An 18,046-nucleotide genomic window follows, 5' to 3' on the forward strand; every position below is an offset into this window, starting at 1 on the left:
CTTATTGCTTTCTGTGGGGAGGTTTTGACTACTACCTGGGGATCCCATACAGTAATGATATGGGCTGTACAGACCTGCCTGGGTACGACCTGCCCTCCTGCCCTCCCTGTTACCCTGGACCACAGATACTACACAACAGGTGGGGGTCGTATGCTCATGGTTAACACAGGTACACAAACATACACAAGGGTCTTTGCTTGCTCTCATAGACAGATGAGTTTATACAGACTGAGCCAGATTCTAATTTGAGACCCAGAAATATTATTTTTCCTGCATGAATCATACATTTCCTTGCCAGAACTAGGGCTGTGGTGGCCACAAAATATTGTCTTCCACAGCCTACAAGCCGCTGATGCAGACCTTTGGAGCATCTACATTTTAACAAGTCTAATAAATCCAGGTAATATAGCCTACACCTTCACAATAAAGCCAGTATATTGTAGGCTATTAAGATGGCGCTGGAGAAGAAGGCAGACGTTTTACGTGTCCCCAACTGATTGTGTTTTTTTGTTAGTTTATTTGTGTTGTTTGTAACTTATTTTGTACATAATGTTGCCGCTACCATCTCTTATGACCGAAAATAACTTCTGGACATCAGGACTGCGATTACTCACCACGTACTGGCAGAGTCTGACGAGGCCAACGCGAACGATATACTGCTTTCTCGGGAACAGGCCCAAATCCCAGTTATCTGCATGAAGAGGAGGCAGAGAAAAGGGGGCAGGAGAACTGGCTGGCCGCTGAGAATTCATAGGCGATTGAATAAACCCCCACTTCCTTCCATTCTGCTAGCAAACGTGCAGTCTTTGGACAATAAAATAGATGACCTACGCGGAAGATTAGACTACCAACAGGACATTCAAAACTGTAATATCTTATGTTTCACGGAGACGTGGCTGAACGACGACACTATCAACATACTGGTTATACGCTGCACCGGCAGGATAGAAAAGCGGCGTCTGGTAAGACAAGGGGCGGCGGACTATGTTTTTGTAAATAACAGCTGGTGCACGATATCTAAGGCAGTCTCAAACTATTGCTCGCCTGAGGTAGAATATGATAAGCTGTAGACAACACTACCTATCTAGAGAGTTTTCATCTGTATTTTTACATACCACCACAGTCAGAGGCTGGCACTAAGACTGCATTGAATGAGCTGTATTCCGCCATAAGCCAACAAGAAAAAGCTCACCAGAGGCGGCGCTCCTAGTACCCGGGGACTTTAACTTCTCTAGGGTAGGGGGCAGCATTTGGAATTTTGGATGAAAACCTAGCCCAAATTAAACTGCCTTCTACTCAGGCCCAGAAGATAGGATATGCATATTGGTAGATTTGGATAGAAAACACTCTAAAGTTTCCAAAACTGTTAAAATAGTGTCTGTGAGTATAACAGAACTGATTTGGCAGGTGAAAACCTGAGAAAAATCCATTCAGGAAGTAGGATTTTTTGTGTGTAGTTTTCTATTCAATGCCATTACAGTATCCATTGACTTAGGACTCAAATTGCAGTTACTATGCCTTCCACTAGATGTCAACAGTCTTTAGAAATAGTTTCAGGCTTTTATTCTGAAAAATGAGGGAGTAAGAGCAGTCTGAATGAGTGGACCCTGCCGTGTCACAGAGCTTTTTCATGCACACGACCGAGAGAGTGCCTTTCTTGTTTACCTTTTATATTGACGACTTTATTGTCCTGTTGAAATATTATTGATTATTCAGGCTAAAAACAACCTGAGGATTGAATATAAACATCGTTCGAAATGTTTCTACGAACTTTACGGATACTATTTGGATTTTTTTGTCTGCCTGTTGTGACTGCGTTTGAGCCTGTGAATTACTGAAGAAAACGCTTTTTGGATATAAAGAGACTTTATCGAACAAAAGGAACATTTATTGAATAAATGAATGTCTTCTGAGTGCAACCATATGAAGATCATCAAAGGTAAGTGATTAATTTTATCTCTATTTCTGACTTGTGTAACTCTTCTACTTGTCTGGTTACTGTTTGTAATGATTTGTCTGCTGGGCGATGTTCTCAAATAGTTGTAAGGTATGCTTTCGCGTAAAGCATTTTAAAAATCTGACACTGTGGTTGGATTCACAAGAAGTTAATCTTTAAACCTATGTTTAAAAAAAATAGTTGTATCTTTTCTGAATTATTAAAATGAGTATTTCTGTATTTGAATTTGGCGCTCTGCAATCTCACTGGATGTTGGCCAGGTGGGACGCTAGCGTCCCACATACCCTAGAGAGGTTAATGCAGGGGAACTTAAATCCATTTTACCAAATTTCAATCAGCATTTTAAATGTGCAACCAGAGGAAAAAAACTTTACTCCACACACAGAGACGCATACAAAGCTCTCCCTCACCCTCAATTTGGTAAATCTGACCATAATCCTCGCTTTGGGGCAAATATCACTGAAACATGCATGAGAGCACCAGTTGTTCTGGATTACTGTGTGATCACGCTCTTTGCGGCTGATGTGAGTAAGACCTTTAAACAGGTCTACATTCACAAGGCCGCAGAGCCAGACGGATTACCAGGACGTGTACTGCGAGCATGCGCTGACCAACTGGCAAGTGTCTTCACTGACATTTTCAACCTCTCCCTGTCTGAGTCTGTAATACCTACATGTTTTAAGCAGACCACCATAGTGTCTGTGCCCAAGAACACTAAGGTAACCTGCCTAAACGAATACCGACCCGTAGCTCTCACGTCTTTAGCCATGAAGTGCTTTGAAAGGTTGGTCATGGCTCACTTCAACACCATTATCCCAGAAACCCTAGACCCACTCCAATTTGCATACCGCCCCAACAGATCCAAGGATGATGCAATCTCTATTGCACTCCACACTGCCCTTTCCCACCCGGACAAAAGGAACACCTATGTGAGAATGCTATTCATTGAATACAGCTCAGCTAGTGCCTCAGCTAGTCCCTCAAAGCTCATCAATAAGCTTAGGACCCTGGGACTGAACATCTCCCTCTGCAACTGGATCCTGGACTTCCTGATGGGCCGCCACCAGGTGGTAAGGGTAGGTAACAACACATCCGCCACGCTGATCCTCAACACAGGGGTCCCTCAGGGGTGCGTGCTCAGTCCTCTCCTGTTCACTCATGACTGCACAGCCAGGCACGACTCCAACACCATCCTTAAGTTTGCCGATGACACAACAGTGGTAGGCCTGATCACCGACAACGACGAAGCAGACTATAGGGAGGAGGTCAGAGACCTGGCCGTGTGGTGCCAGAACAACAACCTCTCCCTCAACGTGATCAAGACAAAGGAGATGATTGTGGACTACAGGAAAAGAGGACCGAGCACGCCCCCATTCTCATCGACAGGGATGCAGTGGAGCAGGTTGAGAGCTTCAAATTCCTTGGTGTCCACATCACCAACAAACTAACATGGTCCAAACACACCAAGCCGTGAAGAGGGCTTGATAAAACCTATTCCCCCTCAGGAGACTGAAAAGATTTGCCATGGGTCCTCAGATCCTCAAAAGGTTCTACAGCTCCACCATCGAGAGTATCCTGACTGGTTGCATCACTGCCTGGTATGGTAACTGCTCGGCCTCCGACCGCAAGGCACTACAGAGGGTAGTGCGAACAGCCCAGTACATCACTGTGGCCAAGCTTCCTGCCATCCAGGACCTCTATACCAGGCGGTGTCAGAGAAAGGCCCTAAACATTGTCAAAGACTCCAGCCACCCTTGTCATAGACTGTTCTCTCTGCTACCACACGGCAAGTGGTACCGGAGTGCCAAGTCTATGTTCAAGAGGCTTCTAAACATTTTCTACCCTTAAGCCATAAGAGTCCTGAACACCTAATCAAATGGCTACCCAGACTCTTTGCATTGCCTCCCCCTCTTTTACACCGCTGCTACTCTTTGTTGTTATCATGTATGCCTAGTCACTTTAATAACTCTACCTACATGTACATATTACCTCAACTAACTGGTGCCCCCACACATTGACTCTGTACCGGTACCCCCCTGTATATAGTCTCGCCATTGTTATTTTACTGCTGCTCTTTAATTACTTTTATTTCTTATTCTTATCTCTATTTCTTTTTAACTGCGTTGTTGGTTAAGGGCTCGTAAGTAAGCATTTCACTATAAGTATTTGTATTTGGCGTATGTGACTAATACAATTTGATTCGATTATTTATTTTAGACAGGTCTAAGGCTCTATCACAACCGGCCGTGACTGGGAGTCCCATAGGGCAGCGCACAATTGGCTCAGCGTCGTCCGGGTTTGGCCGGTGTAGGCCATCATTGTAAATAAGAATTTGTTCTTAACTGACTTGCCTAGTTAAATAAAGGTTACATTTACAACAAAAAAAAAAAACATTATATGAAGAAAATGTAGTCTATTTCAGACAATATTTGCTAAGAATTCCATGGCATTATTTTATATTATTTTATAGCATGAAGAATACAATTGAACAAAGCTGAATAAAATAGGAAGGATATTTTCTCCAAACGATCTGAGGGAGTGAACACATGCGGCTATTCTGTGTTGAGCAGTTAACAAAGAAACAGCTACTCCTATATGCTTCATTTAGAGTTATTCATGTAACTTTAGTTGTGATACAAACATTGGGCTATATGTTTATACATTCTAAGGCTGAATGATGTTTATACATTCTAAGGCTGCATGATGCGACTCTAGTGATGTTTGGAAAAAAGTAGCATGAAAGGCATGAGCTCTGCTTAGTTTTTTTGCGCAGGCTGTACACACTTCATCAGTCTCTCATTCACAATTTGACAAACATTTCATAATGCCTCAAATTTCCCGGCGGCATCCCCTTTGACTCTAATCCCCCCCCCCAAAAAATCTATGCATTTTGTGGCCAGTGGCCATTGTGCCCTTGGGCTGGATATAATCATTTTAATTCCCTTCTCCCTATGTGCTGCTTGCTCCGAATCACCTCTCACTCACATGGCTCGTAACGTGATCGGGTCGTTCTCACAGGCTACAAGTGATGACAGACACATCGGGGACTCAACTGGAACAGCTGTCCACATTTAATTGTTGTCAGCCAACAAGATGAGTAGGCCTAACGAACAGCAAAAGCACTAGCCTATGTCAATCTACTATCCCCCATAGTATAAGAGTTGAACTATTCTATTCTGTGCGAGAAATAAATATTCCAAACATAGTCTGGGACAGTTGTGGGATGTGACATCCCAAATGAATACAACCACTAGCATAAAAAAATGTAACCAATGAGGCTGATGCAACAGATCAGAACTTTTAGCTTAAATGTTGATAAACTATAAGGCTATTTCTTCACATTATAAGCGCAGCAATGAGCACATGGCAGTAGGCTGTTAGCGGGAATGTTCCACTAAACGGTCACGTGGAATTTGACTGCCTTCATGACTCTTGACCGCTGGTGTGGAGGTAATACGGTCACCGTAACAGCCCTAGTCAGAGCTCTGTATTCTCCTAATAATGAATATTTGTGTTGTCTACTTAACCAGATTGAAGAGGAGTGGTTACAGCAGCTGTTACACCAAAGTGGCTCTGCCTCTGTTTGAGAACAGGACCATTGTAGAGCAGCCTCTGGACCTGTGGAGGCTAACGCAGCGATACACATCCACTGCACTCAATGTCATACACACAGCCAGGTAAAATATGCCCATAAAAACATATATGTGACAGGAAAAAAACATCCAGCTATTTAATAGAACAAAACCCTCATATGCAGCACTGTAACTTGGGTTGCTGCTGTTGATATAGCCTACATACTCAGTGAGACAGTTGTATGTTGGTCATGGCGTGATATGTTTACAGTTTAGTGCAAAGGGAACATAGTTCTGAATGAATGTAGCCCAGATTGTTAGAACAACATGTTTTTGTCAGTGCACGTGCTGTTTATTTTCAGAACCCAATTTCACAATCGGTCTGTGCCAACATTCTGATTCAGAAAGCAAAGATGGTGTTCCATTCCCGCATTCTCGCAGAGCACAGCTGCCTAAACAGTAAGAAATGTGTGTTAAGAGGGGGTTATTTGGGCTGAACAATATTCTGTAAGTCTGACTCTCTCTCGTTTTGCATCGCACCTGTTTGAAGTGCCCATCGCTTACAGTATCAGGTTTCGTAACGGCTTAATACATTCTCACTCTGCCAAAGAGAAGAGCTTGCCCTTTCTCTAGCAAGTCAAGTGGCTATCTATAGGCATATACAGTAGCCTACCATACTCATAGCTCAAATATACCTTTCTTCACAGTGCTCAAAAGTTGAAATGTGGGATCTTTTATGTTATCAATATCATGATATCATGTTTCTTCATAGGGAACGGGGACAACCTTTTCTGCTCTATGTAGCTCTGGCACACATGCACGTCCCCCTGTCCCCCCCTTCCTACGCCCCCCACCCCTCAGAGGGCGGTGTGTACGCTGCCAGTCTGCGGGAGATGGACGGTCTGGTGGGGGCAATAAAGAATGCATCTGATGCCTCAGACAAGGAGAACACTCTCATCTGGTTCACTGGTGAGTGATCACTAACTACCAGCGATCATGTTTCCATTTGGATCATTAAACATCACTGTATTTTTTAATGTGTTTTTCTTCAGGTGATAATGGCCCCTGGGAGCAAAAGTGCCAGTATGCAGGAAGTGTGGGTCCTTTCCTGGGGAAGTGGCAGACCAGCAGAGGTAAGTTCTTCCTGGGTCAGCACTTGCATTCTAGTGCATCAACTCACTGAACTAAATTACGAACCTTATGGATATTGACATCAATGGTCCATGTATTGGTCTGTTACCTGTCTGTCAGGTGGGGGCTCTGCCAAGCGGACCACTTGGGAGGGGGGGCACAGGGTGCCCACAGTGTCGTACTGGCCTGGCAGAGTACCAGCCAACAGCACCAGCTCTGCCCTGCTCAGGTTTGGTCATCAATACAGTAGATATATCTGAAGCTACCCCCAGCTCAGATACAAAACACAGGTGAATGAGTGTTACACTTTTGCGTTATTCGTGCAAACTTGACCCCCTCTTTCTCCTGATCTCCCTCCCTCTTCCCTCTCCATTCTCCAAGTGGTCTGGATATCTTCCCCACCCTCCTCTCCCTAGCTGGAGTGAACCCCCCATCAGACAGACGCTATGACGGTATTGACGCCACAGACGTCCTCCTACACGGCAAAGAAACAGGAAATGAGGTATGACCCACTGAGCTATCAGAGCTAGTCTTAACACAAATGTAGTGACGTAGAACTACTCTGAAACAGGAATATGATCGGATGGATTTCTGGAACGAGTCTCTCTCATTTGTCTTCCTCTCCCTACCTGCAGTTCCTCTTCCACCCAAACAGTGGCGCTGCAGGGAAGTATGGGGACCTGCAGACTGTCAGACTGGGGCGCCACAAGGCCTTCTACATCACGGGTAATACAGACGTTAAAGTAACGGCTAAAAGGGATCTGGATAAACTTCATTGGTATGCTTGGTCAGGTGCAGTGAGTGACTGACTGAGATTTGATTGGTCTGCTTTAGTATTGATAGTTTAGTGAAATAGTAATATTGATAGTTTAGTTTACTGTAGTACATGTTGCCCCTACAGGTGCGGCTGAGGCGTGTGGGGGGTCTAAAGGGAGGCAGGAGCTCCACGACCCCCCTATGATATTTGACCTGTCTGGGGACAAGGGCGAGGAGACACCCCTGGACCCCACCACGGAGGAGTACAAGGAGGTGGATGAGAGGGTGAGGAGGTGGAGGGAGGCGCTGCTCTATGACATTGCCACTGACCAATCAGTGTCCACGGCCGACTACGCCACAGACCAATCAGCAGCCCCCTGCTGTGACCCCCGGCACACAGCCTGCCGCTGCCTCACCCTGGGCTGAGGACACACACATTCAGTGTTACACACAGTTTGACATTCACAGAAAGCCCGACTGACACGCAGACACACACACACTTTAGTTTTAGTCCAATAATTGTTTGCTCTTGGAGGTATATGCGTGCCCATGGGAATGTAGAAATCACAGACCTGTAGCCTACATCTGGGTTAATGTAAACAACCCCAGAGACCAACCAGAAACATTTGCCAGAGTGAAGAAGAAAAGCAAATATTAGAACTAGCATCAGCCTGTTGTGAGGAGGCCGGACTGTGGGTCATTCTCCTGGAGGTCAGTACTAGGGATTGACTGAGACACATTGCTCACTGCTGCTCTGAGGGGAAACATGGGAAGACAGCTGCTGTTGCGTAGCAAGGACAATTTACTGTATTATTACCAATATTAAGTGTTTTCCTGTACACAGGCTTTTTGTACAGTTATATAACAGAGGCTTCTGGGTTGCTCTAGCACTCTCTGGTGGGGAGTATATGACCATGCAATAAGTAGGATGAAGTTGCCAATACACTGATCTAAGACCAGTTTAGTTTGTCCCACGAATAACTTCACTTTAACCCAAAATCAAAACATCCGAAGAACAAAAAGCACCACCCTTTGGCAAATCAGTCACAGGATCATAACAATAGGTGTGCTATCTACATACTATATGTATAAATGTATATATAAACAAACAATAAAAAATCACTTTCCGCCAAAACCAAAAGATCTATTGATGAATAATACTAATTTCATTTTCCAAAAGAGTATTTAATACAAGTCAACATAGTTTTTTTACAAAGTAAAAACATCTGTTATGTCTGAAATGTTACAATATTCAATATTATTTTGTCAATGGTGTTAATAATGAAATCAATTAAATAAAAGGACCTGTACGATCCTATAATACAGTTCTCTATTCAGTTTTTCACATTTCAGTATTTGACTCTTTTTTTCTTAGCGCTGGTCGAAAACTATCGCTTCAGACATGATAGAAGCCCCCCCCCTTTCTTTCTCTTCCCTCCCCCTTCTCTCTCAGGGCGTGCCACAGCTAGAGACCACTGATAAGCCTCAGTCTCTGGGCCCCTCTCTGCCACCCTACACTGGGTTCTAGCCAATCTGCATCAAGCAGCAGAATAGGACTCAGACTTCACTATCCAGTCAGTATTATATATCACTTAACGATACTAAGAGGTTATAAAAGTACAATTGAATGGTTTTGCCTCTTCCCCTTTTGACAATGTTAAGCACTTTGAACACTTATCGATAGCTGTATATGAATGCAATTAAATATTAAAGTCCCCTTTTAACCATGTTAATATTGGTTAATATTAGACTAGAGGTAGGCTACAACTTCAGTGCCCAGACCTCCTTTCCTTCTGAAAGTTAGGGAATTAAATGTTTGTATTCATATTGACCTTCAGGGCCAGGTATAAGACAATGTACAGAGACAGGTCTACTGTCTATCCATACTCTACTTCTGAGTGGCGCATGATAGTAACCAATCACCATTGTGGCTTCTACATTTCTCCCATCTGATTGCCTCATTGGGGACATGGGGGTGGGACCTGGGGTGGGAGTTCTCTGAATACTGATATCCCTTCTAGCTTGAATGGCTCCAGTTGATTGGTTCCCGGGAAAAGTCGGGTCAGTTGCTCTGGTTGTTGACTGGAGGAAACTCGTTCTTGTCATCCAGACAGACGGGTCCCTTGGTAAACTCATGTTCAGGAATCACATCACCTTTCTTAGCCCCTCCATCTAAGTAGCCTGGGAGGAGGATTGAGGGATGGAGAAGAAGAAGATAGAAAGAGAGGAGAGATGACAAAGGGTCACATCACCAGACTAAATTACACAAGGTAAGACAGACACAAACCATACACACAAACCATACACATAACCAAACATCCACATAATACCTGTGAGAGTGGTAGAAGAGGGTGGGGTCGAGGGGAGAGCCACAGTGGCAGCGTATGATAAGCTGTTTGACGGTGGGAGGGACCTTCTATCCTCAAGCTCCTCCTCTTCCTGTTGTTCTTCCTTATCTCCTTCAAATAGTCTGGAGAAAACAAAAAGAGCCTGAGAGCAAATACACACGCACAGAAGCGCATATACAAACATGCTTCCACACACACCAGGGTTGGGGTATATTCTATTTTAATTCCAGTCAATTCAGAAAGTAAACCAAATTTCTGATTGAAAAGCAATGAAGAGAAATGAAATGGGACTTTCAGTGTACTTCCTGAAATGACTGGAATTGAAATGGAATTGATCCCAACCCTGAGGCTCACACACTTATTCACCTATGTTTCCTGACCAACACACACTCTCCTCCCTCCTGTGTGTCGATGTTATAGATGTAGATATGTCCATCTGATGACGCCACCAGCAGACGAGGCAGCTTCTGAACCCTGAAAATCATAACAAATAGGACTGTCAAATAAAGAGTTACCAAACATCGAAATGCACACAGACACACACCATCCCCCCGCAAACACACACAAACTTACGTGGCCAAGGCGCAGATGTTCTTGAGACCGAACATGTTAAGTCGTACAGTGGCGAAGGCCCGGTCCTGGTGCATCATGTCAGAGACCTGGGAGGGAAGGTAGGTGCTGGCAGCTGTGAACATCTTTCCCACGTATGCACCCCACGTAGGACATTCCCCCTCTCGACTAGACAGGCAGAAGAGACATAGTCACACTCAACAAGTCAATCACACTCCTCTTCCCAACTGACTACAAAGACAACTGTAACACAAAGCCTCTTCCACTCCTGACAACTAGCCACTGAGGACCAGAAAGGGCCAGGTTGTAACACAATCAAGGTAAACAGTGTGTACCTGGGGCTGTGACGCTCCAGTTTGAAGATATGGACCGTTTCGGTGTTGCTGGAGGCACAGAGGAACTGGGCGTCTGAACTAAAGGACAATGAGCTGATACTCACGTACCTGAGACAAACACACATGGTAAAAGTCATCATCCTCAAGAGACCAAACCTACCCCTACAAAACCTTGTTGAGACATTCTAAAGTATTGTGTCTATCGGCTGTACTATTGTGTGTGTTTCTGTAGTCTGTCTGTCATAAACTGACCTCTTCATCCCTCTGCGGAACTCAAACAGTCTTTGTCCCTCTGGGATGGTGAACACTCGAATCACTGTACCCTGGGGAGGAGGAAGAGATGGTCAGACAGAACTATTGTACACAGAGAAAGGGAGTGACACACTGAGTATACAAAACATTAAGAACACCTGCTCTTTCCATGACCAGGTGAACGTTAGGATCCCTTATTGATGCCACTTGTTAAATCCACTTCAATCAGTGTAGATGAAGAGGAGGAGACAGGTTAAAGAATGATTTTTAAGCCTTGAGACAATTGGGGCATGGCTTGTGTATGTGTGCCATTCAGGGGGTGAATTGGCAAGACAAAAGACTTAAGTGCCTTTGAACAGGGTATGGAAGTAGGTTCCAGGCGCACCGGTTTGTGTCAAGAACTGCAACGTTGCTGGGTATTTCATGCTCAACAGTTTCCTGTGTGTATCAAGAATGGTCCACCACCCAAAGGACATCCAGCGAACTTGACACAACTGTGGGAAGCATTGTAGTCAACATGGGCCAGCATCCCTGTGGAATGCAACTCAATATTAGGAAGGTGTTCCTAATGCTTGGTATACTCAGTGTATATATAGAGAGATACAGTAGAAAGACATGCAGAGATAAACAGAAAGACAGAGGGAGGAACAGTCAGACTCACCCTCTCGGAGGCGCTGGCCAGTTTGGTTCCTGACACGTTGAATGTGAGAGCTGCAAGGGGACTGTCATGGGCTGGGATCATCGTCACCGTGCTCTGAGGAACACACAGGTCATACGTCATTGACATTAACCTGTGACCACTTCAACAGCTGTGACATGCAATGACTGTACTCCATGTACTCAAAAGTATTCAGGCATTTCCACTACCACTGCAAACACTCTACAACCTAATCGCAAGCTGTCATTGAGATCAACATGAATCCCCCCTGCGTTGTGCTGTGTAGACTGACTTGAATAGCAGCGGTGGCAGAAGAAGTCTGAATGTCAGGTCTTACCAGGTTGTTGGCGTCATAAACCATGATCTCCCCGATGGTCTGACTACCAGGGTACGCCAGGTAGGAGTTACCATGGTTCACAGAGAGGGCACAGAGACCTGACGGGTTGGAGGGTGTGTCTGTGTTTAAGAACTAAGCATAGTTGAGGGTACGCATCGTGTGTGTGTGTGTGTGTGCCTACGTGTGTATTCACTACCTGAGGGGTTGTGTGGTATGTTGAGCAGCGTCTTGAGCAACTTCATGTCTTTGATGTTGTGGATGTAGACTGACTCCTCCAGACACACTACCATCCTCTACAGGGGACGGAGAGAGAAACGTTACTGCAGAGCTATAAGGTTTGGAATGGGAATCCCTCTCAGGTGGGCCTCAATCTGGGGTGAGGAGTGGGTTTGGAATGGGGCCTCCGATGGCCATTACCTGTCTGTTGAGCCTGACTGAGAGGATGTTGTTGGAGTAGCTATAGTTGCAGATCTCTGTTCCTCTCTTGAAGTGGTAGACGTTCATACGTCGGGGCATGGAGAGACTGACCACCACCACCAGACTGCTGGAGAACAACCGCTCCACGATGTACACGTCTGGAGACTCCGCTGGGAAAGGGAGGGAAGAAAGTGGGCGGGAAGGGTTAAATCACATAGATGTGCTTATATAAAAACAACACTTTGCATAGAATACACACACACACACAGGTAAACATGTGCACAGAGCACACATGCACAGACACGCAAACACGTACACACTCCGCAGGCGCACATTCCATCACATTCATTTCATAGTTTAATATTTTCTGAACTTTTATTTTTCTTAAAACTGCGCATGTAAGTAAGCATTTCACGGTAAGGTCTACTATGCCTGCTGTATTTGGCGCAAGTGACAAAATTGTATTTGATTTATTTATTTGACACTCAAGCCAAAACATTAATACGCTGACACTTTCCTCTCACCGTGATAGGAAACACTGATAAAATACTTGTAGAATGCATTACTGGGAACAGGTTTATGGTGTAACACATTACTCACAACCATTGTTTACATAAGTGGGAGAGGGTGGACTGTGTCAGCTTAGAACAACTTGTTCTCTGGTTACAGAGACTACTGTACAACCACGCTGGTTGACCTGACCACAGCTTACTAGGTGCTTGTTTTGTCCCTGTCCTTATGATACCAGTTTAGTGAACATCTGCCAGTGTTTCATTGTAGTTACTAGCTACCAGTACACACAGGCTATAAGGAAACTCACTCACCTCCTTCATGGATGCAGTCCATCTTGTCCACCGAGGTGACAGAGAAGAGTCTGTAGCCTGACTTAGTGCCCACTGATAGAGACCTGAGACACAAAGAGACCCAACTGTTATTACACATCCATGATGGCGCCCACTATGTGTTTACTCTTTATCAGAGTTTCCCAAACTAAAGTAGCCACCCTTTGCCTTGACAGCTTTGCACACTCTTGGCATTCTCTCAAACAGCTTCATGAGATAGTCACCTGGAATGCATTTCAATTAACAGGTGTGCCTTGTTAATTTGTGGAATTTCTTTCCTTCTTAATGCATTTAAGCCAATCCTTTGTGTTGTGACAAGGAAGGGGTGGTATACAAAAGATAGCCCTATTTGGTAAAAGACCAAGTCCATAGTATGGCAAGAACAGCTCATAGTGATAGAGTGCTGCATCAGAAGACCTGGGATGAGTTGGGCCGCAGAGTGAAGGAAAAGCAGCCAACAAGTGCTTAGCATATATGGGAACTCCTTCAAGACTGTTGGAAAAGCATTCCTCATGAAGCTGGTTGAGAGAGTGTGAAAAGCTGTCATCAAGGCAAAAGGGTGGCTACTTTGAAGGATCTAAAATCTATTTTAATTTGTTTAACACTTTTTTGGGTACTACATGATTCAATGTGTTATTTCATAGTTTTGATGTCTTAACTATTATTCTACAATGTAGAAAATAGTAAAAAATAAAGAAAAACCCTTGAATGAGTAGGTGTCCAAACTTTTGACTGGTACTGTAGATGTTAATTTGTGGTGCCATAATCTATGTAAATCATATACCATAGGGGTCTTAAGCTACGGAGATAAATGCACATATAACAGAAAAACCATACAATAAAAAATGAGATGACACAATGTTTATGAGTGGAAAGGCTGACTGGACCAAGGCTGATTGTACCACTGAAGGCAGAGGATGTTGTTTTCTAAGGACAGTCATACACACACTCGGCTAACCGGGAAGTGTAGGCAATACGTGCAATGCCTCACTACCCAGTGAGCTATATATAGCAGTCATGGGGAAATTAAGGATACAGTGTGCTGTATAGCCAACACAACAAGAGTTGAATCAGGTCATGTATTATTATTATATATTTTTTTAGGATCCCCATTCGCTGTTGCGAAAGGATGTGATCGCCCTAAGCACTTCAAACAGCACTGATAATCAAGCACACTATCTATGGGCATACACAGAAATACTGTGTAGAGAAAAGGAGGGGCAGGCATCTGTCAACAGATGGAATAGGATGGAGTAGGATGATATAGGATATTCATTCTAGAATAGACACTGATTTAAGATTAGTTTAATGTTTTCCTCCCTTATGGTTTAGGTTACACTATCGGGAGGGTGAGCTGATCCTAGATGTGTGCCTGAGGGCAACCGCTACCCAGAGTTGATCAGGTGTGTGGTTCAGTGGGATATAGGCTTGCCCAGCCAGGCAACAAATAGCCTAACTGCTGAGAATGATTGAAAATGGGAGAGAGTTAATATCAATGTGTCTGTTTGACCACCTGGATTGTTTATGACACCAGACCCCAGCCAAAAAGCTGCTATTACACCTGTAATTGACCTGTAGATCAACAATGTCTGGATGCTCCGTTCTCACTCACACTAATGTTGCCATAATCCAATACATCCAACCGCCCCATGCATGCAGTTGTGATAGCCTAAGTAATTGACAGTTCCAAAACCCATTGCATATGTCCTCATCTGAGACAAATACCAGACTTGCACAATACACACAAAAAATGTGGGTTCCTCAAGTGTTCTTGGCGAAGAGTGATGGTTCTATGTGAAACCATACTGACCCAAAGAACCCTTTGAGCCCTTCAATAGTTATTTGCTGTCCAAAAAAAGTTTATTTCTTTTTTTTGTGATAATTAAAATGTAGGGATGGCAGCTAATTTGAATCTTTTGGGGCTTGGTTTGCTCACAGATATTTCTGTGCAACCGTGAGTGAGTGTCATTGCAGTTTATCTAAAATGTTGTGTTATGCTATCATATGTTATACAGTGTATGACTTAGGCCAGTGACCATGTTTTATGAACAGTTGACTAAGTCAGTAGTTCTCAATTCTCTCCCCAGGGACCCCCAGCAGTTCCACAGCTAGCACACCTAATTCAACTTGTTAATAAACATAATAAAAACTGTGGAATTTTTATTATATAATATGGCTATTAAACCAAAACGTAAAAAACTTGTACGGCTCTAAAATTGAAATAAGAATGAATAGAACAGGCGTCTCCATTCAAGTAAATTACAGCATAAAAGAGTACCACAGTAAGAGTCATAATGCCCATAAAACATAGCAGTCAAATAGGGAAATGGTTCCAATCGTTTTTCCACCATTCATTTTTCCCCATAGGGTATTTTATAAACACTTAAAATAAGGGCTGTGTTTCGCGTAGGCTTACCCTGGCTTGACATTTTGATAACCACGTAAATCTCTCCAGGGCAAGGTGACTTTTATCAAGATTGCATGATATTGCCCCCCCATAAAAAAAAACATTAAATGCTGATTAGCTGCTAATGTGGCTATCATAAAGAACTAAAAATGCCATGATGATCTGGACAACAAGACTGCCGAATCGAGACCAAGGTAAGAATCTCTGGATTAACTATCTAATATGTTAGCTAATGTATTAATCAATACATTGATTACATTTCTTTACATGGAAAATTCTGTGAACTGTCTCGTGCAAGTTTTAAATTGACAAAATACATGTTAGCAAAAGTGTCAACTAGAGATGACGTGCAGGAGCTTACATGGATTTGTAGTTTTGCATGATGTCTCTTTTGATGCTAATTAGCATTTTCGAATCTGAGAGTAAATACAGACTAATATATTGATAAATCACCTTATCCGAGAGAGATTTACATGGTTATCAAAACGTCACGCCAGGGTAAGTCTACAGGAAACACAGCCCTTATTTTAAGTGATTCTGAAATCCCTTATCCCCTTTCTAGTGGCGCACATATTAATTATGATAATGCACGAGCGTGGAGTTGTATCCATAGTTTCCGCGTTTGGCTTCCGTGTTTTAAAAGCGTTCGAGAATGAGGTGGATATGTTAGAAGGCAAATAACCCTGATTTGGCATTATATAGAACCATGTGTTTTTAGTGTGTAGTCTGCTGACCAGTATCTCAACTGTAGGTCAAATCTAGATTGGCTACTTTTCTCTGGCTATCAATAGGCCTTCGTAGTGTGGTGGCCTACTTCACAAGCTAGTAACCTATATTTTAGGAACAGTGTTGAAGAGACACCATGGGACAATTGGATTAACAGCGATAAACAAATTGCACAAGTGGGTGAGGTTGGAAGATACAATTCACACACTAACATATTTCTGCTACAGACCATATTATAGCTGGAAGCATAAGGATTTACTTCGGCCCTAGATTATGCAATTAGAATATATCTAGCAGTATGACAAGGAGAATCCGCTAGATTACGTGGTGTCCTGGTTGAACGAGGAGCTGATCAAGTCTTGAGGCCCTCCTGGACCGTCGAAGGTCTCCCGGTCCTCCATCTCGTCCACGGTTATTCTCCAGCTCCACTGCCCTAGTTTGGAGAGCTGGGTCCTGATCGATCACTCTGTAACCCAGCTCCTCTACACACGTATGCGCTAGAGATGAGTTAATACAATGTAATAAATGCTATACAAATTAAAAACAGTTGGTTTGAATCCTGAAACTATAATTCCCTGTTATTGTTTTTTACTTTTTGAGGAAGGCCCTTGTATTGCTCTGTTTTTATCCTTAACATCAGTAGTTAACAGGAGACCGACAAGTGAAACAAAACCCGCTGAGGGCTGTATCCGTGACTTTTGCCTCGTTTTCTATTGGCTGGTTAGAACATTACCTCTGCATCACTCAGATTGGCCGACCTTTTCATAGCTTGTATCTGATTGGTTTACAAGAAAACAGTGCAGAGAGCACCGCCCATTACACGATTGCGATTGGTTCACTTTACCTTCTTCGGGCACGAGGAATTGTTTTGATTGTTTTGATTGGATGGACCCATCAAGTGTTTTGCTGACCGCATCTTTGCTACATCTCTCTGTGAAGTTTTGCCGAGTTTGCACAAAAGCAATACATACATATATAGGATTTTACTTAAATTGATCACTGTTTTGTTGCAGAGATTTTTCCTGCAATGCAGGAAATGCACATTTGTAGTGTATTTGAGTTTTAAAAAGGCTTCTAAAGTTTGTAATTTCCACTTTGAAATGTCAGACTTGATGTGCCCTAACGAAAGGGTGTCTGTCGACCCCTACAAAAATGTACTTGAATTATAATCCACTGAATAATTAACATTTCCTGTTGCTCCAGGATTATTTTACTGCTGTAGCAAACTGGCTCTAATTAAGATCCTACATCTGTACAACACTGCATTTTACATATTCCTTGGCTGATCAGTCATTAAACATAATCTAATCCAATGGCACTGCGATCAGCCATCTATTTATATTAAGGTTAAACTGCTGAAGCACAATGTGCAGAACATTTATCTTCATAAAACAACAATATCCTCCCAAAATATTCATGCATCGAGTACTGTAACGACCCTCTGTTTATAAGCGCGGAAATCGACCCTGCCGCAGGAGCATGCTTTTGGGGCACAGTCGATAGCGCGCCGGACCTCGGGCTAGAAGGTCCGAGGGTTTGAGACCTGCTCCCTGTCTGTTTCATTACAGTACTATTTGAATAGAGGACGCTCCACCGTTCATGGGAAATTAATATGAGGCTATCAGGTCCTTATATCTGCTATTGATTTCCCATTGACGTCATGATTTCCATGCGTTCCCCTTTAATGTTGCCAAGGGTTACGGCTCACGTGTCAGATTGAGGCGAATTGACGTCAATG

The 18,046-nt window shown here is 43.5% G+C and overlaps 2 protein-coding genes across 25 annotated transcripts in view; one reads left to right on the forward strand and one right to left on the reverse strand.

Annotated features, from left to right (window-relative positions):
- LOC149974544 (arylsulfatase G-like) overlaps positions 1-8,734 on the forward strand; it is a 17,375-nt gene extending 8,641 nt beyond the window's left edge. For 5 of the 21 annotated variants that reach the window (XM_090212826.1, XM_090212837.1, XM_090212827.1 and 2 more), the window contains 8 exons: positions 22-139; positions 5,488-5,634; positions 6,302-6,498; positions 6,582-6,662; positions 6,781-6,889; positions 7,042-7,162; positions 7,296-7,386; positions 7,562-8,734. In XM_090212826.1, the coding sequence (XP_090068952.1) occupies positions 22-139; positions 5,488-5,634; positions 6,302-6,498; positions 6,582-6,662; positions 6,781-6,889; positions 7,042-7,162; positions 7,296-7,386; positions 7,562-7,842 (1,145 nt within the window). In that variant the 3' untranslated portion in view covers positions 7,843-8,734. Of the gene's footprint in view, positions 1-21; positions 140-5,487; positions 5,635-5,760; positions 5,989-6,301; positions 6,499-6,581; positions 6,663-6,780; positions 7,020-7,041; positions 7,163-7,295; positions 7,387-7,561 lie in introns of those variants that run through there. The other 16 variants (XM_090212833.1, XM_090212831.1, XM_090212830.1 and 13 more) reach the window with 11 other exon arrangements.
- Positions 8,581-17,947, reverse strand: LOC149974545 (WD repeat domain phosphoinositide-interacting protein 1-like). 4 transcript variants are annotated; one of them, XR_016489460.1, is made up of 13 exons: positions 16,633-17,947; positions 13,158-13,240; positions 12,334-12,503; positions 12,113-12,209; positions 11,917-12,014; positions 11,583-11,675; positions 11,080-11,452; positions 10,922-10,992; positions 10,670-10,777; positions 10,338-10,502; positions 10,131-10,238; positions 9,747-9,886; positions 8,581-9,597 (listed from the first exon to the last, which is right to left on the reverse strand). XR_016489460.1 is itself a non-coding variant. In XM_090212845.1 (12 exons), the coding sequence occupies exons 1-12, from the start codon at positions 16,707-16,709 to the stop codon at positions 9,479-9,481; spliced, it is 1,329 nt and encodes a 442-aa protein (XP_090068971.1). In that variant the 5' UTR covers positions 16,710-17,937; the 3' UTR covers positions 8,581-9,478. The 4 variants fall into 4 exon arrangements, 2 of the variants coding, with proteins under 2 accessions (XP_090068971.1, XP_090068972.1); XR_016489459.1 differs by having other exon boundaries at positions 11,307-11,452; positions 16,633-17,937; XM_090212845.1 differs by lacking the exon at positions 11,080-11,452 and having other exon boundaries at positions 16,633-17,937.
- Between the last annotated feature and the right edge of the window lie 99 nt (positions 17,948-18,046).

This window comes from Oncorhynchus mykiss, chromosome 20, assembly GCF_057628025.1.
Source record: "Oncorhynchus mykiss isolate SJ-2025 chromosome 20, ASM5762802v1, whole genome shotgun sequence".
Taxonomy (NCBI): domain Eukaryota; kingdom Metazoa; phylum Chordata; class Actinopteri; order Salmoniformes; family Salmonidae; genus Oncorhynchus; species Oncorhynchus mykiss.

Excerpts from the sequence above, each read along its gene's own strand:
- LOC149974545 (XM_090212845.1), bottom strand. The coding sequence starts at position 16,709 with ATGGAGGACCGGGAGACCTTCGACGGTCCAGGAGGGCCTCAAGACTTG. Across the intron at positions 12,015-12,112 it reads CATACCACACAACCCCTCAG|GTCTCTGTGCCCTCTCTGTG; the intron begins GTAGTGAATACA and ends CCAACCCGTCAG. Across the intron at positions 10,503-10,669 it reads CTGGAGCGTCACAGCCCCAG|TCGAGAGGGGGAATGTCCTA; the intron begins GTACACACTGTT and ends CTGCCTGTCTAG.